Raw genomic sequence first — 24,344 nt, 5'->3', positions numbered from 1 at the left:
TGTGCTAGCCGCTGATGTCACCAGGTGAGTGTCGGTGTATTGTTCAGACAGCAGAGGGAGGCATGCTGCCCGGCGACACCTGACGCCTCTCTACTGTTAGAGAAGTTAGTAACGTGTTATTAGCTGTCACTCATCCAGAATATAATCTCATTACCTCATTGGCAGCAGGTTCATGTGTTGCCAAGTCTAGTTAACCATAGGCATACTGTTACAGCAGAAATTAAGGTGAAACGGTCACACCATCACTGATAAATGCAATGCTCCTACAAATAGTGACAATAAAAAAGAACTAGATTTCCTGAAGAAAATGCATGTGGATGCTGAAAGCTGAACGCCATTGCTGAAGCAATGCTGAATTAGCTTAAAAAACTGCTGAATCGATATTGAAAAGCACTGGCGTAGCCACGGGTGTGCCAGGGTGTGCCAGTGCCACCCACAGAGGAAGCTGGCACACCCAAAAAATTTGATGCATTTTTTGTTTTTGTTATAGTCTATAGCTACTAACATGTTATCGATCAGTAAATACATTTGTAAAAATTGCCGTCAGGTGATGCGTTGCGGAGAAACTGGACTAATGGAATAATTAACGAGTTCAAGGCCAGGCCACGCCGTCTTGCCCTTTAAATTGAGAGCTGCGCAGTGCGCACAGGTAAGCAGCGATATCGTTGTCCTCTTCTGCTTTGCGATATAAAACCATCAGGCTGTTACATAATCATATGTGATGAATGATAAGCCCAGTAGTTGTGTTCAGATGGTTAAATAGCTTTGTTGATCATGCGATCAAAGTCATTTAAGCGCCGTTACGCACGCCGCACCTCTCTCGTCCAGTGCGCTCCTCTCCTCCCTCTCCATGTACCTGGCTGCTCAGCTCTGGGACCTGGGCTGAGAGACGTCACCGCTGCCTTCACTCCGTCCGTGATCCATCTGGTCAGCGCGTTTAGATCCGAGTGTGGCCTGTCCCACCTGAGCTCTGTGCCATAGCGCGCAGCTCCAGCTCAATGAATGACAGCAGGTCTCCCAGTTACCTGCTTAGCTGCTGCTCAACACTGACCAGAGCAGCTCTCCCTCGTTTGCTGAGGTTTTATTACAAACTAAAATCTTCTTTTGTTCTTTGCCGTATAGGCCTATATCTCCCCATCTTCTCTTCACTTCATCTCTTCTCTTCTTGTTTTACCAACCACATTTTAACTTTCTCATAGCTAATCTCCCACGTTTCTTATGCTGCAGGCAGCTCCACAATATGTTTATTTGTCCCTCTCTCTATTAATGCGTCGGATCAAATTTTTATTCTGCGTTTGTATCCATCCAGCTCTGTCCACACTCTCCATGGTGGAAACGATTACGCGCAAAACCCTCATTTAAATACTGCGGTTTGCACGTGTTGTCATTTAGTGTGTTACTCTTAGTAGATCACCTATTGTGTGTGCGCTAACCAGACACGCAAAAGTGTGTTTTTTTATGACTTTGTTATTGATTTATTTGAGCACGTCATATATGTTTAGATCTGTTGTACTGTTGACTATAAGAGCAGTTACTAAGCAGTTTTTTTAACTCAGCGTTGCATATAGATTAGAAGATAAGTATGATCATACAGGCTTGCCATGATGCCACTGTTACATTATGTGCAGTCTGTGTCTGATGCTTGTTAAAGGCCTATGGCTTGTTGAGAGCGAATAACACATGGTTTGTTATTACTGATGAGAACGCACACAACATATAATGTTGGAATTCTTTTGAATATTTATGGAGGTGTAACGCTCAGTTTGGTGAAAATAAATTTGGCACACCCAGTCTTTGCAGGTGCACACCCAATGTCTTTTTTCTGGCTACGCTACTGTTGAAAAGGCTGACGTTATAGCTGAAATGTATAACTTGTAAGTTGAGAGGTGAAGGGCTAAAAGCAGCAAAAATGTTAAAAAGGTAGAAGAAAATGTTGAAAACCCTGCATGTTTAACTGTAACAGTGGAAGAGTTTGAATGGTTGAACTCAGCTGCAAAACACTGGAACCTGATCATACAGAAAATTGATGAGCCCTTTCAAACTAGCTGAATTAGGTGAGATTAAAAATTTGACCTTGTAAGAAGGAGGTTGATTTTGTCTAAAAAATAGCAGGAAATTAGGCTTGAATTGTTGAAGATTAGTATGAAGAAAGTGAAAAGTTGAATTTAGTAAATATATTTAAAACTGACATATTAAAAACATTGTTAAACCAATACTAATAAAGATGAAGCAATATCTTAAAGCAGATATCAGCTTCACGGCCGTTTCGGCTAATGCTGCGTTCAAGGCAGGCTTTTGAAACCGTAAGTTACAGCTTCAAGTCACAACTACGACTTGGTAGCGTTCCAGGTAACCCGTAGCTCGTGTTTTTACCATCCTGTTGTCTGTGAAAGTTCCCTATAACGGCCACTCGTAACTTCCGACCCGTGAACTCGTACCAGATCGAACTGGTATGACTTCACAGGAAGGAAAAACACAAAGTACGAGTTTCTTTGAACGCACCATGAGTTAGCAGCCCCCGCCCTTGTCAGGCATCAATTGGTCCTCGTGCTACGTCACCACATTCACGCGCATCCCTTGGCTGCACACACAGCCCTTCATGCCGTTCTCTCTCCTCATTGGATAACACTTGTATCCCACAAGGAAAATTTTCTCCTCGGGTTACAGCAGAGCAGAGTGACGGAGAGACTCGTGTTTAGGCTGAAATACTTCATGTAAGTGATTGCTGACGGAAAATAGGACTATTTAGGACTTATATTAACAAAAACATTCCACTGATATCTGCTTTAAGATTAAAAATAGAACATTTTTAGTAGGAGACTGAAAGACATGAAATGGTGAAAATATACGTGCATTTTTTAAGATAAGTGTAAAAAATATGTTAAAGGTCTAAAAGAAGTAGAAATGTTAAAAAGGTAGAAGAAGATTTTGAAAATCAGAAAACAGTTGAAGAGTTGAGGTCAGCTGCAAAAAGTACTGGAACCTGACAGTAAAGAAAACTGATGAACCATTAGCTGAAGCAAATGCTGAGAATAGAAAACACAAAATGTTTGAGAAATGGGCTGAATTGTTGTGTCTTCCTTTTTGCAGTTTCTCATTGTGAAATGTAAGGGTTGAAGAGGTGGAAAAGCCAAAAGTCAGGACATGAAGAAGCTCCAAATCCTGAAATCTCCAGTAGGAGAATAACTGAACCGTATGTAATAGAAATAATGTTGGAGATGTTTAAAACTGATGGCAAAAGTCAGAAGATCACCAAAGTCAACAGGCTTCATCTTTCTGGGAAGATCGTTGGATGAGTAGGGGAGACTGGGGTAAATTGAGCATAGGGGCAAGTTGAGCCACCCCTTGTTGCTAGGAAACTCAACTTACCCTGCTCCTATGCTCAACTTACCCCATACAAGGGGGAAATTTTGTGCCACGACACCACTTTTTTTGAACACGCTATCATTTCAAAACAGCTCTGTTTACACTTATTCTGTTTGTTTGAATGGACACACAACATCCTGAATATGCAGATATATTAGTTGGCAACAAAACTATAATTGTCTACATGTAGTGATCCTTTATATGAAAAGGGGCTCATCTTACCCCACTCTCCCCTATGTAGGCAGACAGGAACAGCTAGTTAGACTTTTATTGATGTTGTTGGCCTGTGATCAAACATCATATACAGACCTGTCACATTAACCCCAGGAAGACTGATGAAATATGAGAGCATAATTTCATGTGTTCTGTTAGCAGCAGCTGGTTCGTCCCTCCAGTCTGTGAGCAGCACCCTGGGCGAGCGAGGTTAGAGGCCTGGAGGTGTTTCTCTCTCTCCCAGGGCTTTAATTGGCCCTGAGCTCTCAGCAGGTCGTCATTGTGGATGTAAAAGAAGCTTAGCAGCACGAGGCCAACGTCCAGCCACACACACACGCACGCACACACACACCGAGTTTAATTGTTATAGTGCTTTTGCGTGTGTGTTAGGAGGGTATTACATGTCATGTGTGCCAATGTTTGTGTTTTGAGGGGAGTAGTTAATGCGTGTGTGTGTGCGTGTGTGTTGGTGTGTGTGTGTGTGTGTGTGTGCATCTTTGCAGTTTATGGGCACATGAGATTAACAGATGATATGTGGGAACTTTCAAGTATGTTTGTTGTGTGCATGGTCTCTATGGTAGTTCATTCAAACTGTGTTGCAGATGATACGTTTGTTGTACTTAAGCTACTGAAGTAGGGTTAGGGTTTGTCAGGTCCAGAAATGTTCAAAAAAAATATGTTCAAAAAGTTTACTGCTATCTGTCAAACTGAGTTAGTGCAGAACAGAGAGAGCCGTCAAGATGTTCAGGTTTTCATTCATGCACATCCTGGTATCTCTGATAATCCTTTCCACCAATATTAGCTGATAGAAGCAGCCGTGTAGACTCTCATCCCCGGGTCAGTATGAGATGCTTCGTTTTCAAGGCTGTGACCCATGTGTGGATGTGGATTGAGCCATGTTCCAGTAGGTCTTGTTAGTGGGTCTTGGCGGCTTTCTGACCAGTGGAAAATTGGCTCTAGAGAGATTTCTGTTGAGATCACTGGTAAAGACAAAGTTCCTGTGTATTTACTGTTTAAATCAACCAGAATTTCACCATGGATGACAACGTTTCTCTATATAGCTACGTTTCCCACATCAAAATTATTCTGATGTAATTTCATACATGTTTTGAATTATTGTCCATGTATCATCTGCGGGACTATTTCGGATAATTAATATACCTGCAGACACTAACTCCACAGTCTCTCCAGTGTCGGGGAAATATTTGTATTTGAGTAGAACTGAAAACCACAAGCAGAGCACACACACAGAAACCCACTGTGCCATTGGACATGAATGACTGATATTCTGTTTCTTGTGTTTGACATGTTACTTTTGTTAAAAACAGCTGTTTGTTTGTCACAAAAGAAGCAAAGGGGGCAAAAGACTTATTTTCCTTCAGAGGCCAATGACGAGTTAAAGCTAATGATTTATTGTTCCCCTTCAGTTCAGTTTATTTTAGACTACATGGTTTTACCCTCCAGGTTGTGGCACTGGAGGTGGTTTCAGGTCACTGAGTGAGGATCTGTGGTTGTTATGGTCACTACAATGTGGTTTAAAGTTATCTAATGGAGGTGCAGGTGTGGTGGTGGTAAATGGTTGTGGTTATTGGATGTAAAGGGTTTTCTGGTGCCTGTTAGATCAGTGAATGTGTTTGACTGCAGCGACTGCTTGTTTTAAGAGCAGAGAGATCGAGTTTAGATGAAGTGTGTGTATAGTGGGAGTGGTTGTCAGTGTGTCAGCGATGTGTATTTGTGTGTGTGTGCGCGTGCATGTGTGTATGTGGATGTCCAGTAGAGAGCAGGCTGCTGGCAGTGAGGCAGCCGCCGCTGTTGTCCAACAAATCCTGTCGTCCATCCCCCTGTTATTAGGATCCCAGCAGGGTGGAGGAGTCAAAGGGGGGGGCGGCGGGGTTTTACATCTGTCCCACTGAACCTGAGTTAGACCACCAGGTAGCCCACCTGTAGCCCCATACTGCCCCACTGAGGGGTAATTAGCTGCTAACTGCTGCCAGGACTGGAGGCTGTTTGTTTAAGTGTCTGTCACCATAACCCTGATACGGCTGTGAGCTCCACAGGTACACACGTGTGTCACTGCAGGTCTCACAAAATTATATATTATGTATGTATAAATATCGTATGTGTGTATGTGTGTGTGTGTGTGTGTTATCAAATTCAGTGCCTGGCTCAAGAGCACCTCAGCAGAGCCCCATTAGACTATGAAACCAGGTGGCTGCAGAACTTGAGGCTGCATAGGGTCAGTAATCCTCTGACCTGCTGCCTCCTGGTTGGGTTTGGTTAACTATGGCAGCCTGGAGGCTTGGTTTAATTGGCAAAAGTCATCCTGAGCTAGTAGCTACAAATGAGAGCTCAGCAGGTCACCAGGAGACATCAAAGGGGAGCTGAGAGGACGAGCTGCTGAGAGACAAACCCACATACACCCCCTGTTTGCTAAACACACGCACACACACTTGAGTCATAAGGTAATTATTTATTTTTCTGCCTTGTTAATATTTGTCTAAATACTGTATATCCTCATTAACAGTTATTAATTTTGATGCTGGTTTACTTTGTTCTGGTTTCGGTTTTGACCCAGAGACTTTGGTAAACACACCAAAACCATCAGAACCTGGTAATATTTTGTCCTGGACGACAAAGGCTTTGAGTATTTTCTGGATGGTTCCACATCATTAGTCTCCACAACACATTAGCCATGTAGGCAAGGGGATTTGAACCAGCAGCCTCCCATTCACTGGGCCTCCCCTGCAGACTCTACATATGACTGTGGCTGTGTTCATTCTGCTGCTATTTGATGTGCAGCAGGCCTGCTGGCGGAGGTGATTAACCCCCCTCCACGAGCACTTAACCGGCCACAAAAGCTAATGGGAAAAGTTAAATTTAATGGTCGGCCAGTTTCCCTGTGGTGGAGGAGGCAAACAGATTTCTGCCTCAGCTGGAGGTGGAGAAACGTCTGCTGCGAGCTGGACGTCGGGACACACTGCTCGTTAGACTGAGCCTCAGCCATGGACATACAAGAGTCTGTCAAGGCAGCACCATAACTGACCTTTGACCTCTGGTCAGAGTCTGGTTTGTGATCCTATAATTATTATGTTGCCCACAGCCGAATCAAGCCTCCTGAAGAATTGAATTGTGTTTATATTCACCTCTGATTGTACATGCTGTTACAGTAATACCTCAACTCTGACTCTTAAATTATTTTTATGTACTTTATTGTTTCTATGCATGAATGCAGCTCTGTCTCAGTTTAGGCCCCTGTTGGCTGGCAACCTTGACAGCATGTAACATTTAACAACAACTTGAGGTTTTAAGCCCTTGGTTTTATCAGGAGGCAGGGTTAGCAGTGGGTGTATGGAACTTGGTTCAAGCCCTGTCATGAACCTATATGAAATAAATATAGATTATGGATGCTTTTAGCAGTTGTACTTTTAGCTGATACAATCACTTACACTTAACGTGTAATACTCAGACTCTCCGTCAGTGTTGTTTTCTCACAATACTTTCATGTCTGGCGTGCAATGAGTTAGTGGTGGGAACAGCAGTTATTTTGAGAGTAGTGAATCACTAAAATCAGTTTGTTCAAAAGATTTGTTCAAAAAATGCATTCACCAAATTGTTCAGTGGTTGATGGGAGTCTGACTCCCAGCCAATCACGATTCAGTTTCTGACTCACATTCACTGTGTAGTACTATGTTCACTGAATGTACTGGTACGTTTATGGGCACAGATGTTTGCAACAACAAAATGACACGTTTGCGAACGGCACAACACTACTTTCAGTACTACATTCAGTAGGCTAAACGACATGTCCACAAACATATATCGTGTCATAAAGCGAACATATCATTGTGTCGCTTGTACGTACCACACAGTGAACACGAGCCCTCAGCTCTGAATGGCACGTTCACTGAATGTAGCTACTACACAGACGTTTGCAAACGACACAGCTTCAACTTCAACTTTTATTCATTTTGTCCCCCGGGGCCCGGGGGGCAATTTGTTCTGCAGTAGGCAAGCAAGGGACATGGGGATAACACAACCCCTGAAAGAGACACAGACACGACTTGTCTTGCTGCCGGTCGCTGCACGAGCATGCGCCCCCAGCAGCATGTTCACAAACAACACTACTTTGAGTGGTATGTTTAGTGGACGTGAGCCCTCAGCCCCGAGTGACAGTACATTCAGTGAATGCATCACTGAACATGTACCGTTCCCTTGCAATGAGAGTCCCCACCACCAGATTTGTGAGTGATTCAGTGGTTCACGGACCACGGCAGTCGGCCTTCATGCTTGCCGCTGAGCTCAACTGAACTGAGAAAAGAACGAATCAGGTCAGGAAGAAATTCAATTCAGTTCGTTCACTCAAACAATTCACTCCTATGAACGCAATGTTCGGGAATGACACAACACTACAATGAATCAGTCAGGAGTCAGGACAGTTTATACATCGAAGGATCCACCAGGTTGTGGCCCAGTGAAATATGGAGAATCTGAAATTCGATTAAGTTGTTTTTCACATACAGCCTCTGAAACATATTCTTTTTATTCTCTGTTGATCTGTTTTAATGTAAAGCACCTTGGATCTGTGTGTGGAATGACTTGTTCTCCTCTCCTCTCTTAATGCGTCACCTTGTTGGTATGTCAGTTTGTGAATTAGATCCTAATTGTTGCTGCAGTTTAACTGACCTGCTGTCAGATTATAGGTTAACTCAGTGGAGGAGGATCAGGTGTGTGTGTGTGTGTGTGTGTGTGTGTGTGTGTGTGTGTGTGTGTGTGTGTTTGAAAGAGAGAGTGTGTGTACAAAGCAGTATAGTATCAACTCACACATTGAGTTTCACTGCCCCTCAGCTTAACCGGCTTTATTATAACCATTTTGACACACCGCTCCCCACCCTACCCCCAGCTCTCCTCAGGTAAATCTCAGTGAAACCTGTCTGAACTGTAGAAAAATAAATCCTGTAAATGTGAGTAATGTGTGGTAAAAACAACAGTTCAGGGGACTTGAAGCATTATCGTATTAGCCTACTCCGTCTGTGCTCCTGTCCCTCTGTGCTTAGCAAGTTGAAATGCTTTAGGTAGACTTTTAATTAGACTGTGTCAAGAATAGACATTGTTGGAAAGTTTCTTACTTTAACCTGTAAACTGTACAGTTTAAATTTGACTAACTAAGCTCGCCTGTCATTTCATTAGCAATATGAAATGTCATGTATGACCTGATGTTAGCTGTAACACTGGTGCTCCATCATGAGCCCTGAGAAAATGAGCGATTATATTGTAGAAATTTGTTTTGACATAAATATAGAGTCTTAGAGTTCTTTGTTTGCACTAATATGGACATTAGAAAGAGCAAACATATGCTGTTGCATACAAAAATGCAACATGTAATATAGAATCACAACATTTTGTAGCCTATGAAAAATCATAATAAAAATATTTTACGAAATATGTACATAGAAAAGACAGGCAGAGAACTTCAATCAAAACCAACACAACAGTCTTCCTGCAGCTTCTCTGTCCGCACACCTGACGGACTGAGGCAGAGGAAACAAAGCTCAGCGGCTCCGACCGGCTGCTGATTGGACAGCTCTCTCTCTCTCTCTCTCTCTCTCTCTCTCTCTCTCTCTCTCTCTCTCTCTCTCACACACACACACACACACACACACACACACACACACACACACACACACACACACACACACACACACACACACACACACACACACACACACACACCTGTCTGTCTGGGTGTCAAAAAGCTGCAGTTGAAGCTGCTGGAGGTTTTTCTCCGTGTCAGTCCGCGGTGAGTCTCACACCGGATTCCTCCTTACTGAGTCAGGATATTTCGTCTGCTGTCATTATTCCACTAATCTTGGTTCATTAACATTTTTAAAAGAGGTAAAACGTTTTTTTTGTGTGTGTGTTTTTTTTAGTCCTCTTTGCTGTCGCTCACTTGGAGAGTCTGCCGCGCGCTCTGACGCGCAACACGTGCAGTCTGAGGAGGAAGATCTCACGAAAATCTCATTCTCAGTGAGTTCACGTGAGTTCACGTCTGAATTTGAACATGTCTTATTAGAAATGGTGATTAAGTAATAACAAATGAAGTGAATGAAGCTCCTTAGCTGTCCTTCACAGCAGCTATTATGTGACTGTGCTATTGACTGCAGTCAGTGTGCAAGAAAGCTGTTATTTCCATTTAATTTGATAATCATGTTTATTCAAACATTTTCTCAATTCCCTTTTGTTTATTATTTTAATGTTTTTTGATTTAAAGATATAATTTGAAAATACCCATTATTATATTTGAGTGACTGTAAGTCACTCAAATATGACTTTGTGTGGGTCTGGGCTTGTTCAGACTTCTTAGTCCGTGTGAATTAAATTGTATTAACATTTTAGAAACTGTTTTGTATAATCTCTGTGTTTATGAGGAAAATTAAAGAAATTATATTTCTAGTCTGGTGTGAACTTGACCTGTCTGCACAGAGCTCTGACCTCAGGCTGTAACACAAGCTGGGATTCAGACACTGATGCTCCAGTGTATCTGAACGGGAGCAGGTTCAGCATCTGGCACATCTACAGGGAATGTTTAGATGTCCACATAGTTTTCATCATATTGTGTTATGTATGTATGTGTTGATTTGTCGATTGCAAACTTGAAAGTTGGACAGAGAGAAGAGTTTTTTTTGTCTGGATCTTAAAATGTGAGTGAAGTGTTGATCATCACCATATCAACACACAGTCAGCTGGCACTGCCGAGCATGGATGCGCGCACGCACACACACACACACCCTCCCTTTCCTTCATTCACACACAAACTCTCTGTCTCCCTGTAGGGAATCCCTCTCCTCCTCCTCCTCTTCCTCCTCCTCCTCCTCCTCTTCATCATCATCATCATCATCACCACCTCAGGCTCCAGGATTTTGCCCTTGGCCCTGACACTGTTGACGTTTCCATGGAAACACTGGCCTCTATTTGGGCCCATGATCCCAGTGACCCCTGTGACCTCAGGGACCTCGGAGAGAAGCGGCACGAGCTGTCGAGTGTGTGGGGTGAGTCCAACTCCTTTAATCTTCAGCAAAACTAACTGAGCCAGAATGTTAAAAGTAAAAGTGTCCTCCGTTTTACAGAGTTTGAAACAACATGTATCCACAGTATCAAAGCTAAATGTTCTCATTGTGCAGAATGATGTTCTGTTCTTATGTTATCACATAATCATTATTAGAGCTAATTAGCCAAGAGTTAATTCAGCTACTGAATATAATATTATCCAGTAATTGATGGTAGCGTTTTTGTTAGTAAAGTCTATGTTGTATGCACATTGAGTAAATTAATTAAATTCAGTAAAATGTGGCATAAAATGCAAGTAGCCCAGAAGCACAGTTGTACTACAGTAAATGTACTTGGTTGCTTTCCACCATTGAATGTAAGATAATATTTAATCATCTAGAGCTACACTTGTAAGTACAATTGCACACTGGTGCCACCAGTAGGGAGCATCACACTGTAGCGAAACAAGCTTTATGGAAGTTGAATGGGGAGCAAAAGGGAGAGGGATGTCATTCTGTTTCGCTTCTTTCTGAGAAATACTGATTTATTTCATCCACATAGAAACAGACTGCATGTAGATAGCAACTTACTATCCAAAGAGAAATGACATTACCTGGCCTCCAACATTGCTGAAAACATTAACAAAGAATGAATTCAGAGCTTGTCATGAACAGGGGGAAGAGAGGGGGTCAAGTGAAACCACTGACACAACCTACATTTGAACACAGCAACAGTTTGTATTATGTTATCAGAGGGTGTTTACAGCAGACCCACAACAGCTGACACTGGACTCAAACCAGTTGATACTGGACTGAAACCAGTTGGACTTAATAACAATGTAACATTAATAGATAATAGAAGACCTCTACAGTTTTATTCCAGTGGTCTTATATTATGTAAATCATTTAGAGGCTGTCAGAACATAGTGCAGCTGCCTGTGTCTTGGCTGACAGAGCTTTACTCTTTATTAAAAACATATTATATCTATACCTCTGTGTAAATGCCACGTTCAGCAGAGTGGGACTCTTCCTGCCTGCAGCTCGTTCATCACACTGGAGAGCGTCTTGCCTCTCTTTGAACTCTGGGTGCCCGAGTGCTGCGGCAGGTTCCACATGAGAGATCTGTCTCTGCTCTCTCTGCTGCGACTGAAACGTTTGGACAAGTTTATATGGAGATTCATTTTTAACATTTTCTCCTGACTCAGAGGATTCAATTCATTAACTTGTCTCGAAAGTTAATTGAGTAACTGTAACTGAGTTTGAGTTCTGCAGTTCTCCTGATGGCCCATGTGCTGCTGGTGCCTGTTAGTGTGTTGACCACCTTTAAACAAATCAAGAACAACACGTTCACGGTCACAGCTGCTGATTTCCAGTGGAGACCAATCAAATAGATTTACTCCAGTGCAGTATTTAAAGTTTGAGGTACAGAAGTCCAGAGTGGGGAAGACAGGCAGCTGACCTTGGGGGGAGGGTCTTGTTGATGACTGGTGGATTCTTAAAGATCATGGAGGGTGGAGAGGAGCAGTCAGGCTGGTGGAGTCTGTAGAAAAGAGACTGAGGAGGCAACTAAAGGTCAGGGGGGCAGAACGTTTTGGATCTGGAGCAGAAAAGAAACGGGATAAACCAAGTCAAAGAGTGAACTGAACGTGACAGCACTCTGGCAATAGACAGTGACACTTATGTACTTTTAACTAAGTGCATGTAAACTGTGGTGTCATCTGATGATCTGACAAGAACTTCCACCTGTCAGCACCACCCAACTCAAAGCCCTTTCATGGTAACAGCCAAAGATGACATGGTGAGCGACAGAGGCTGATTAATTTGGGATATTTGAAGCTACCAATACTATTGTTTTAAACTTGACAATATATATTAATACATGGTTAATATCCTACTTAAACACAACATTAAAGACGGCAGTGAATTTGCACTCAACCTGCAAGATGTCAGTGTCTCATTAGGCTTCTTTTGCACAGATAACTGTGTTACCACTGTAGACAGAGATTGTATTTTAAAAGTAACATTGGTCTTTCTCTTTGTTTCTCAGAGTCTGAGTATGTCTTTAGCAACTCTCCTCCTGCCGCCCCGATGTGGACACAGCAGCTCTCCCCCCACCTCCAGAGAAACAAACAGGTACTAACATCTGCACAATATTTCAGTCTTAATGGAGTCAAGTTTGTCTTTTATTGTTTTACTGCAACATTCACTAAGCACAGTGAGAACAGATGTAATTTTCTTTTTTTGCACTGTAGCCTATAGTTTCTGAAAGAACAGTTTTAATATAAAATCCAGTATTTCTTTCATCATACTTAAAAAACTGAAATATGAGCATTTATGTCACATGCATCTGTGCACAACAGAGCTCAAGTTTGTGGAGTCTTGCTGTGTTTGACTGATGTTGTGAACGTGTCTCCAGCTTCAGGACACTCTGCTGCAGAGAGAGGAGGAGCTGGCCCGGCTGCAGGAGGAGAACAACAAGCTCAGAGAGTTCCTCAGCTCCTCATTCGTGAGGACCCTTGAGGAAAAGGCCAAAGTCAGTTCATTATCCCAACCTGTAACTGTTCTCACCCTCACTGCTTCCTAAACACCAAGATCTTTCACTCGGGTCATCACTCTGATGACCTTGGTTATTTTTCAACCTGTAACAATTAAATAATCATTTTCACAAGTCGGTCAGTGCCAGGCAGGAAACTGAACATCACTGTTGTTTTGTTTCATGTTTTGTTTTATTGTTTGCACTAACAGACATACAATTGGTACAAGTACAAGATCAGTAAAAGACAAAAAATGTGCAGGAAAGATCATAAATAAGCGACCTCCCCTTTTAAACCTAACTTTTCTTAAGACTTTACTGTTAAATCAGTGAAATGTCCAATTCAGGGCGGCTTTCCATAGAGTTTCAAATTATTGAAAATATTTGAAAAATGAGCATTGCACTTGTAAAATATTACACTTAAAATATATAATAATTGAAAATCGGTAGAGGCGGTGGTTGGTGCACCGGGATGTAGCTCTGGAGAATCTGTGGAAACACAGAGAGAGTGCGAGAGGAGAGGAGAGGAGAGGAGAGGAGAGGAGAGGAGAGGAGAGGAGAGGAGAGGAGAGGAGAGGAGAGGAGAGGAGGATTGGATTTAGACACCTCCTTTTTAGAAACCTCCTTTTATTGAAATAATCTCCATTAGCCTTGGTCATTTTACTAATTAAGGTTTATTGGATCAGCTCTCAGTTTAGGTTGAATCAGTTAGAGAAGCAGGAGGAGCACCAGAACAGAAGCTGAGTGATGAGCTGCTAGAGACAACGTCAGCAAAAATAAGTGTTTTAACTACTATAACAATACCCACAGAAAATATATATTGGTTAAACTCTTCACTTTATTTTTCTGTTCCCTGTGTAGTTTGGGAACCATTGAACTACGGTATTAATATACATGAATGCACTTAAAGTGCACACTGTATTACTCCACAGATCAGCTGTTTAAATCAGACAGAGCTCACCCTAGGTACACGTAGTGGAGTTGCTTTTAAAGTGATTCAAACATCTTTGCTGACCCTGTGCACATCAGCTCTTCACTAAGACTTTTCTCCTCCTGCTCCTGTAAACTTAGAGCTAGTCTGTCTACTGTAGGTAACACACTAAAAAAACACATAAGTACCTGACATCATATAACCCAATTTAACACTTAAAGAAACAAACCACATCCTGTGCAGTAATTCCCAGATCTGGAATGAACTTATAATGAAAATATAAAACCATCAAAGTATGAAGGTGACCTCACCCTGTTCCTGCCCTCTTCCATAGAAATTAACTGCTGATGGGAGGAGGAAGCTGAAGAGAAACCTGATGGATGTCAATGAAAGATCTTTCCCGAACTGTGGTCATCAGCCTGTCAGCAAGAGAGTCTGCAGGAACCTAACTCCTGAGTTCTCCTCCGAGTCCTCTGACACATCTGTATCCTCAGAACAAAACCTGGATCTCTGGGTTCTGCGAACGCTGGGGCTGAAGGACCGAGACACCATTGATACGTCCAACGACTCTTTGTCTTCCCCTGGATACAGCCTCAGAGGTTTAGTCTATGACACAGCAGTCACCTCTGTCTCTTCCTCTGGATACACTCTGAACTCTCTCAGCCCTTCAGTTTCCACCTCCCCGCCCTCATCTGCTCACAGCTACTGCCAAAGCTCCACATGCCAACCCGAGTACAGGTACAGTGCTGACAAATGCCAAGAAGCAAACGGTGGAGGTCCTGCTGAATCAGCTCAGAACTGCATTGCCTCTCCGAGTCCACGCCCTGACTTCACTGCCACTGTCCTCAATGGACATTATGAAGCTCCTGAAGCTGTGATCAGGAGAAACAACACCCTGCCCTTCACCCAGCCACCAGACACGACAGAGATCTGCTCCATCGCTGCCTCCAGTGAGGTACAGACATCATCACAGGAACACCCTGTGTACTGGTCTCCACTGACAGACAGCCAGACACCATCACAGGACACAGTTCAGTTCAGCTCACCAGGAGGAATCCATTTCTCTCCCATGTTGTCTTCGACTCCAGTCTCAAACCCACGCTGGACTCCTGTCGGAGGCTGCAGCCCATCGAGCCTGTCGGCGGGATCTCAGACTCCTGTCACGCCTCACAGCCGGACAGATTTGGCATTCAGCATGTCTCTCAACATGACCAGCAGCGTCAAGACCCACAGCTTCCCCCAGGGACAAGCCTTCACCAGGAAGGACACAGAGGGAAGGTGGAACTTCACCTGGGTGCCCAGACAAGGACCATAGGGAACGTCTCCCTTCAACGAGACATTGGTTCTCTCCCGTAGATGCCTGAACAAGTACCTGTGTTGGGCCCTGGGTCTTTGATTGTACAGGACAATATGAGCAGCAAATCAAAGGCCCTCAAAAGGCCACACTTTGGGCCAATACAAACTGCTACTACTCCCTGAAACCTGCCACCTTTGATTTGAGAAGGGAAATCCCTTTCCTCAATGACTTTTGTTTGTTTGTTGAAGCATTATGATTGTGCCATGAATAAGGATCTCAAACCTGTGTTGCCTTTTGTTCAATATCACAGACTAGGAAGTGTTTAGAGAGTTATAGAACCAGTGGAACCAGAGAATGACCAGCTTGTTTTTTATGGTCAAACTGTGGGCATTACAGGAGAGTTTACACTTCAGGTAGGTAGCTAATTAGACGTAGGTATGTAGCTTATCAGGGCCAAGTTATAATAAGTGTAACACAAAAAATTAACAGGACTGGCCACAATGTTGATGTGTGAAACTGCCAACTGATGACAAAACATCTGCACTGACTTGTTAGAATAAAGGAAGATGGGACTAGTGTTGCCTTAAAGTAAATTAAAGCAAAAACAGGTGTTACATGTTAAAACTGCCTCTGTTTCGAGGGTTGATGATATCCAGCTTGGATTTGATGTGAGCTAGAAGGTGTCACTGCCATTAACAAACTATTAACTGATACAAATTAGTGCAAGCTGGTTTTTAAAACAACTATCCAACTAACATTATGACTAAAGCTTTTGTACACAGAAAAAACAATCTGTTTAAGACTACATGCCTCATCACAGGTGTCTGCTCTGTGATTTTTATTTGTGCCAGACATGAATGACACATAAACAGCCAACTGACTAATCCCATGTGAATGTATCATCTGTTGGAACACCATTTTACATATGATAAATTAACTTACTGCCACATTTCCATGGTCTCAGTCCTGTGAGAACCTTGTTTGAAACGTCGTGACACATTTTTGATGTATTTGTGATATATGCTTTGAGACGTTCACTCAGTTTTTAAATGGATTATTGAGATAATTTTCTGAATCCACACAGAAACACCAACATTTACGTTTTGACAGGATAGTGACGGTATAATGTGTATGTGTATCACATGTTTCACATATTGTATCGGGATTTTCATGCAAAGAAATTAACAGTGAATGAACAACATAAAATGTCTCATTCCCCTTTAAAAAAAAAAAAAAACTTATGCTTTTGTGATTGACTTATAGATACCAAAAAACACACATGCCTGAATGAAGATACATGATGATAAATTATTATGTTTGAACATGTGTGAACACAATGTGCACAATCATGCATACAGTAGGACTATATGAAATGTTTTCATGTGATGTCACATCTTACATGCGAAATATCAGATATGTGCATAGATGGATTTTTCTACACGTTATTCAGTATACATATACAGTACATATACATATATATATATTCATATTCATATTCATATTCATATTTCTATTTCTAAGTAATGTTGTCTGGGTTTTTATAAATTGACACCAAACTTGATCAGAGATGAACTTGACACAGACTTGTGGTGTCACCATACTGTCAAATGATCTGAATCTGGTGCAAACCTCTGCTGCCATTAACATTAGCAAATATTTACTATACACTGACAGTCTAGCAGCTAATTGTATCAGAATTGTAACAGAATTAACTGCGACAGAAAAAACTAATTGATATGCCTGTGTTGTCTCTCTTTTACAACCTGCTCTTGGTGAAGCCTCGCAGCTACAAACCCAAGTAAAAAACAACCTTAATTACCTATTCATTAATCTGTCAGATATTTGTGTCAGTGAGGAACATCAGTAGAGCTTCAGTGCAGCGACCTCTGGGTTGTAAAAGCGACATTAACATCAACATGATGTTTGCTTGTCTTGTACCACTCACATCTTGCAGGTCTGAGGTCAGCTGAATGACAGTCATACAGAAACCAGGGCTCACATTCAATTACTTAGGGTTTGTTAGGTTGAGTCAATAGTGACCTTTAGTTTGTCTCGTTTCATTCCTCAGGTTAACTTTGACTCAACAACACAACACAAACTTAATGTGTGTTTTTAAGCTCTAAATATCACCATAAACCACGGCACAACAGTACGTTTTCAACATCTTTAGTCCAAAATTGACAAACTATGAATTTCTGCAAAACAGGACAACAATCATTTCTCATTTTCACATAAGAAAACACAAAGTTACAAAGACATTTTGCCAACATCCCATGTTCTTATACGTTTCCCTGTTCCATTCATCATAAGTGATAAAATTAATAAATTGTACCTACCCTGACTCAAGGTACGTTCTCAATTATTTGTGTTATAAACAAAACTCAATAACATTGAATGAATATAAACAAAACTCAATAACATTGAATGATTATAATACTCTAGCTTTATAGTAAAAGTACAACTTTAATATTATTTTAAAAAAGGATCCATATTTAGTGTTACATTGTGACAAAAGTGAAGAAGTGAAATTTTAACCGTGTCCCCAGGATTTGGATCAGCTGCAACATCTCAGTTATTCCATTAAAATAAATATTGTGAATGATAGATCACCAATCAGTAATATAAGGTTTGGTTGTTCGAGTCCAAACAGTCACAATCAGTAGCTAAGAGAAATGAAAAAAGTGTTTCAACTGTCCCCTGTCTCTTTGGTTTCTGTTCAAATCCTTTTCCTTTGAACGTATCTGGTGTCCTCCAGGAAACTTGGTATGTTTCTTCTCAGGTGTCAGATTCAAGTGTGCGTGGACCAAGACTTGTTAAAGTTTCCTATCTTCTGTCTCACAGCCCGCCTCAGACTTTAGCTCAGTTACCAGTTAAACCAGTCTGACCATCCTCCAGCTCCCTCTCCCCTCAGGAACAAAGGGAGTCTGACGGCTCCCTGGAGACACACCCCCACCTTCCCCTCCACCCTGATACGCCCTACACAGGTAATGATCGAGGGGTTTCCATCCCCTGGGAGTCCAAACACAGGGTCTCCTGAGAGCGAGCTAGGGTTGAGGCAAAGTTGGGAGTGAGCTGTGTCCGTGGCGGGTCGAGTGAGTGGTCTATCTCTAATGACAAGGTAAGACAGGCTGCAGATGTCCGACAGATTGGAGGCTCTTTGAAGGCAGTGAGGCCTCGGAGTCTGTAAGGAATGTGAAAGGAGGGCCGTTCCAGATCACAGGCTCTGTTGTTGTTGGTGGGCTGAGTGTCGGCCAGGGAAAGGGGTCATTAAAGAGGCCGGGCGGCTGAAATTCAATCCACCCCGTCTTATCGGGGAACGGCCTCACCTCCACGTTCTCGCAGAACCCGACAGCTTGGCTCACCTCAAATCATACAAACTAATGAGTCAGGAGTCGTCTCTCTCCCACAGTCTTAACTTGTTTCAGCTTTAATGCCACAGTTTCCTGAAAAAACAGGGCCTTGGTCACCGCTGTTACCACCATCAGTGCTGATCTCACAACATCTACCTGCCTTAAACATCTGATGTATCATATAAGGGAGAACTATGTTATAATTTATGGGGTGACTTCATGATTAATAGACTTTGTACTAAGATGGACGTCACCCGCAGGCCTCTCATGAGTGGTTTTGAAGATCAGAGTGAGTTGCTGTGACGTCGACATCGGTGGCACTGACCGGGCTTGAGTGCTGCGCTGTTTGTTTTATTGTGTCTAGTGCTCCGTGTACCTCAGTTTTTAGTGTTACAGACTACCTACTCGGGAGTCATGGAAAGTCAGCGTACCTGCTGGAACAGACGTGGGACACAACACACCTCTTGTAAATGACCTTTAATATGAGCATAGTATTTCTATAAATGTGTTCTTATGTTTATTCATTAACATTCTTTAAAGCCAGGCTTTTATTTTTTATATATTAAGCAGACGGATATTTAGTGCTTTTATTTTGAAAGCGTCTCGCCGAGACCTCGTACACATCCGGTGCTTCGGAGTTTACCGGCAGAAGGAAAAGTCTGTCTGCAAGGCTAAAAGAGTGTCTTCAATGCTAAAAGCAAGCAAAGTGTGTCTAACCCACATGAAACGCCCTAGCACCTGGCTAATAAGGGGCACAAGGTTTGTTTTGTTACCATTTCATGCTATATTTATGTCCGGCTCGAGTTTGGTTGCCGTGGATATTTTCATGCATAAAACGTATTGTGGTTAGCGGTAGCTACTATTAGCATCGGCGAGCTGCCGTGTCGGTCTGTATTGAAGTGAGATGAAGCTATAAGCTAACTCGTAGGTTGTTTTGGTAATGCAACAGGACGTATTTTGTCTGTTTTATATAAGGTCTGCTAAGGTTAAAAACTGTTTATTGGGTTAAAAACGAACGGTTAAAAATGCTAATTTCATGTCAAATATTGTTTTATATTGCACTCTATGTGAGGTTGTCTTTCAGTTAAGGTGTGAATTTTCCCTCATGACTGTAACATCAATCGTAGCAGTTAAAACATATATTTAAATTCATGGAGTAAAACCTGTGAGTCTACAATAAGTTTATTAGATAAAAGGTCAACTTACATGATTGTGATAAAGGCAGTTAAAGGTAATTTCAAGTAAGAGTAAAGGTAACTGTATTTTGTTTTCTTCTTTTCATAGCTCTTAAGGTGTGTTTACATTGAATACGGTCCAAGGAATAAACCATTGTGAACCATCAGTTTGAGAGTCCGACCATCATTTAGCCGGGGATGCTACAGTAAGAGCTTCACCTCATCCGTCACATCACGCCGCTGACCAAGGACAACTGTAGAGGGACCTGATGTGATGGTCAAGGATTGTGGTACCTGCTCACAACATGGAAGCATCAGTAAAGACGCCTCCAGACGACAGAGACTCCGAACAGATGAAGGATAAGGATACTGAAGAGGAGGATCTCCGTCGCTCTGGTCGCCTACGGAATCCCACGGAAAAGATGCTTGCATTTCATGAGGAGGAGGCCCACAAAAAGGAGAAAAGGCTGACTCACATTTATGAACAATGGAAGATCCAGGCACGTAAGGCTAGAAAACAGTTAAAGTTAAACATTCCTGAAAGTGACATTGCAACTCTTATAGACACACTAGAAGAAGGAAAAAACTGTGTTATAAACCTGTACATAGACATCAGAGCTCACCTCACTCCATCTAATGAGACAAGACGTCGTATTGATGCCTGTGAGGCAGTTACAAGGGACATTGTTAAAATTGCTCTTGAAAGGATATCAGGCATAGATGAAGAATTTGATAGTGAAGCAGTAAAGCAGCGTCTTCATGAGCTTCTTAACAGAGACTATGCTCACTCCATCTACGGATCCACAGCTTCACCTCCAAGTCAACACTCAAGTAAAGGTTCAAGTCAACACTCTGTTATAGCAGCAAAAAGAGCAGACGCTGCAGCAGAATTAGCAGCAAAGGAAGCAGAGTATGAAGTGTTATTGAAGGAGGAGAAACAAAAAGAAAAGATTCAACTCTTAGAGGAGAAACAAAAAGAAAAGATTCAACTCCTAGAGGGACAACAAAGGAAAGAACTTGAAGCTCAAAAACGTGAGTTGGAAAGATTAAAGGCAGAGAAGGACATTAAAGCTGCACGAGCTAGGTTCACAACTTATGATCAGGAAGTAATGCAGGAAGCAAGTGTTCATTCTGTAGATCAGATGAGAACGAGAGAACATCAGTTTGTGTGTCCTCCTTCAGCTCTCATCCAGCAGCCCACTGATATCACAGTGACAGCATCACCTGCAAGGACAGATGTAAGTTATCTGGCTCAGGCAGTCCAAGATAGCATAGCTCTGAACAGGCTCCCAATGCCAGAACCGTCTGTATTTACTGGTGACCCTATCCAGTTCATTGAGTGGAAGGCTTCCTTCACATCCCTCATAGACAAAAAGAACATTGCTTCAGCTGACAAATTACATTATTTGAAAAAATATGTAGGAGGTCAAGCTCGAAAGACACTTGATGGCATATTTTATAGAAATGATGATGACGCCTACAAAGATGGATGGAACCGTCTCAACCACAGGTATGGTCAGCCGTTTGTTATACAAAAGGCATTCAGGGAAAAACTAACAAACTGGCCAAAGGTCCATCCAAGAGATGCTGAGGGACTTAGAGCATTCGCTGATTTCTTACACTCATGTCTGGAAGCCATGCCTTATGTCAAAGGTCTGGACATTTTGAACGATTGTGAAGAAAACCAGAAATTGGTCCAAAAGCTACCTGATTGGGCAGCATCACAGTGGAACCGCAAGGTCACTCAAGTCATGAGAGTTGACCAGGAGTTTCCCAGCTTCCAGGAGTTTGTCTTCTTCATTGTAACGGAGGCAGAAATTGCATGTAATCCTATTACTTCATTCCACGCTCTCCACTCATCAGAGGCTAACTCATCACGTCATCTGAAAGAAAAGAAATGTAAATCCAGTGTTTATCACACACAGACAGTTACAGAGAATGAAACACAAGGACAGTTAAGAACAGGTTTAAAGCCACCATGTGTGTTTTGTCAAGACAGTAAACATCAACTTCATCGCTGTCCTGAGTTTAAAGGGAAAGCTCTGGAGGAACGACGGAAATATGTGAAAGAAAAGAAGCTTTGCTATGGCTGCTTGAGGACGGGCCATAACGCCAAGGACTGCCGCAATAGACATTCATGCGACAAATGTAAAGCAAGACATCCTACGCTTCTCCATGATGACACCTACACCAAGGCCAAGCCCACGTCGGTCTCAAATCAAGGTAACACAGAGGAAACAGCAACCACATTGGCTCTCAGTGTGGCAACTAAGGAGCCATCTACCAACACTTCAATGATAGTGCCAGTGTGGGTTTCTTCTGTCATCAATCCAGGTACGGAAAGACTTGTTTATGCGCTGCTTGATACCCAAAGCGATACAGTCTTCATTGACCAAGAAGTCAGCAATAGTTTACAGACTGAAACTCATCCTGTAAGACTGAAACTAACAACCATGACAGGAAAGGATGCATTAATGCATAGTCAAAGAGTGTCAGGTTTGAGAGTGAGAGGTTACTGCTCTGCTATCCACATTGATCTCCCCCCTGCTTACACCAAGGACTGTATACCAGTGAATCGAACACACATTCCTACCTGTGACACGGCACGGAACTGGAATCATCTCATCAAAATAGCAGATGAAATCCCACCACAGCTGGAATGTGAAGTCGGTCTGCTGATCGGCTACAATTGCTCAAGGGCACTGGCACCACGGCAGGTAATCCTTGGAGGAGATAGCGAACCATATGCAGTTCAGACGGATTTGGGGTGGAGTATCGTAGGCTGTTCACCTCACCACAACTCACCAAGCATCACCAACATGTGTCACAGAGTTTCAGTCAGAGAGCTTCCTCCAGTGACCCCAGCTGAGGCACTCAGGGTTCTCGAGTCTGACTTTAAAGATGCCAATAAGGACGGAAAGACTGTGTCTCAGGATGACATCCGCTTCCTGGATGTGTTAAAGGAAGGGATCAAGAGGAACATTCATGGACATTACGAGATGCCACTCCCCTTTAAAGAGAGACCCTATCTCCCTGACAACAAACAACTGGCGATGGTACGGCTCAGTCACCTTAAAAGAAAGCTGGCGAAGGATGACAAGTACAAAGAACATTATGTGAAGTTTATGGATGAAATCATCATAAGAGACTTACAGAGGCAAGTGTATCCAGAAGAGTTAAAGTTGCTCAGTAAGGTAACTCAACTTCCCTCTCAGAGTAAACTGTTTCAGATGGATGCTTTTCTTGATCAGGATGGACTCCTCAAGGTGGGAGGAAGACTGACAAATGCATCACTCCCTACCTCACTGAAGCATCCAGTGATCATACCAAAGAGTCATCCCATCACCAAGGCAATAATTGCTCACTGTCACGAGAAAGTCCAACATCAAGGAAAAGGCTTGACTATTAATGAGATCAGATCAAATGGATTCTGGATTCCAGGAATCAACAGAGCTGTGGCAACGCATCTGCATCAATGTGTTACATGTCGAAAACTCAGAAGATTCACAGAGGAGCAGCGAATGGCAGATTTGCCATCTGAGCGTGTGGATCCATCACCACCTTTCACCTATTGTGGAATGGACTGTTTCGGTCCGTTTTTCACCAAACAAGGACGCAAGGTACAAAAGAGATACGGACTGCTTTTCACCTGCCTTTGCTGTCGAGCTATCCACATTGAAATGTTAGACGACATGTCGACAGATGCTTTCATAAATGGACTTCGTTGTTTCATTGCAATAAGAGGAGCAGTACGTGACATAAAATGTGACCAAGGAACGAACTTCGTTGGAGCTAAAAATGAACTGAATGAAGCTCTCAAGCAATTGGGTGCTGATCGTCTGACTACGTTTTTGGCTGAGAAACAGTGTGACTTCAGCATGAACGCTCCGCATGCAAGCCATGCTGGAGGCGTATGGGAGAGACAGATCCGAACGGTGAGGAATGTTCTTCGTTTAACTCTTTCACCCTCATCAGGCAGGCTGGACGATGCCTCTCTACGGACATTCCTTTATGAGGCAGCAGCTATTGTGAACAGTCGTCCACTCACTGTTGACAACTTAAATGATCCAGATAGTCCAGAGCCGCTAACGCCCAATCACCTACTCACCATGAAACCCACTGCAGCCTTACCACCTCCTGGCAGATTCATCAGAGAGGATATGTATGCTCGTAAGAGGTGGCGCCGTGTTCAGTACCTTGCAGAGCAGTTCTGGGGCCGGTGGAGAAGAGAGTATGTGTACAACATCGCCACCAGACAACGCTGGCATACTCCAAGGAGAAACCTCAAAGTCGGTGACATTGTGATGGAAAAGACAGAAGATCAACCTCGCAACGAATGGAAATTGGCTAAAGTTGTAGAGACAGTGACTGATAAAGATGGACTAGTGAGGAGAGTGAAGATTCGTGTTGGAGACCAGAAGATGGGAAAGGAGGGA

At 42.7% G+C, this 24,344-nt stretch overlaps 1 protein-coding gene across 1 annotated transcript; it reads left to right on the top strand.

The window, feature by feature from the left end:
• Positions 1 to 10,528: 10,528 nt before the first annotated feature.
• On the top strand, positions 10,529 to 15,401 carry gmnc (geminin coiled-coil domain containing; the record flags this gene model as incomplete). Its single annotated transcript, XM_083985660.1, has 4 exons — positions 10,529 to 10,625; positions 12,670 to 12,755; positions 13,039 to 13,155; positions 14,421 to 15,401. The coding sequence occupies 4 exons, from the start codon at positions 10,529 to 10,531 to the stop codon at positions 15,399 to 15,401; spliced, it is 1,281 nt and encodes a 426-aa protein (XP_083841786.1).
• Positions 15,402 to 24,344: the final 8,943 nt, after the last annotated feature.

The sequence above is a fragment of the Trachurus trachurus genome (genome assembly GCF_905171665.1).
Source record: "Trachurus trachurus genome assembly, chromosome: 13".
Lineage (NCBI taxonomy): Eukaryota > Metazoa > Chordata > Actinopteri > Carangiformes > Carangidae > Trachurus > Trachurus trachurus.
Note: the sequence above shows the minus strand (reverse complement) of the source record. Positions and strands in the feature narration are given on the sequence as shown.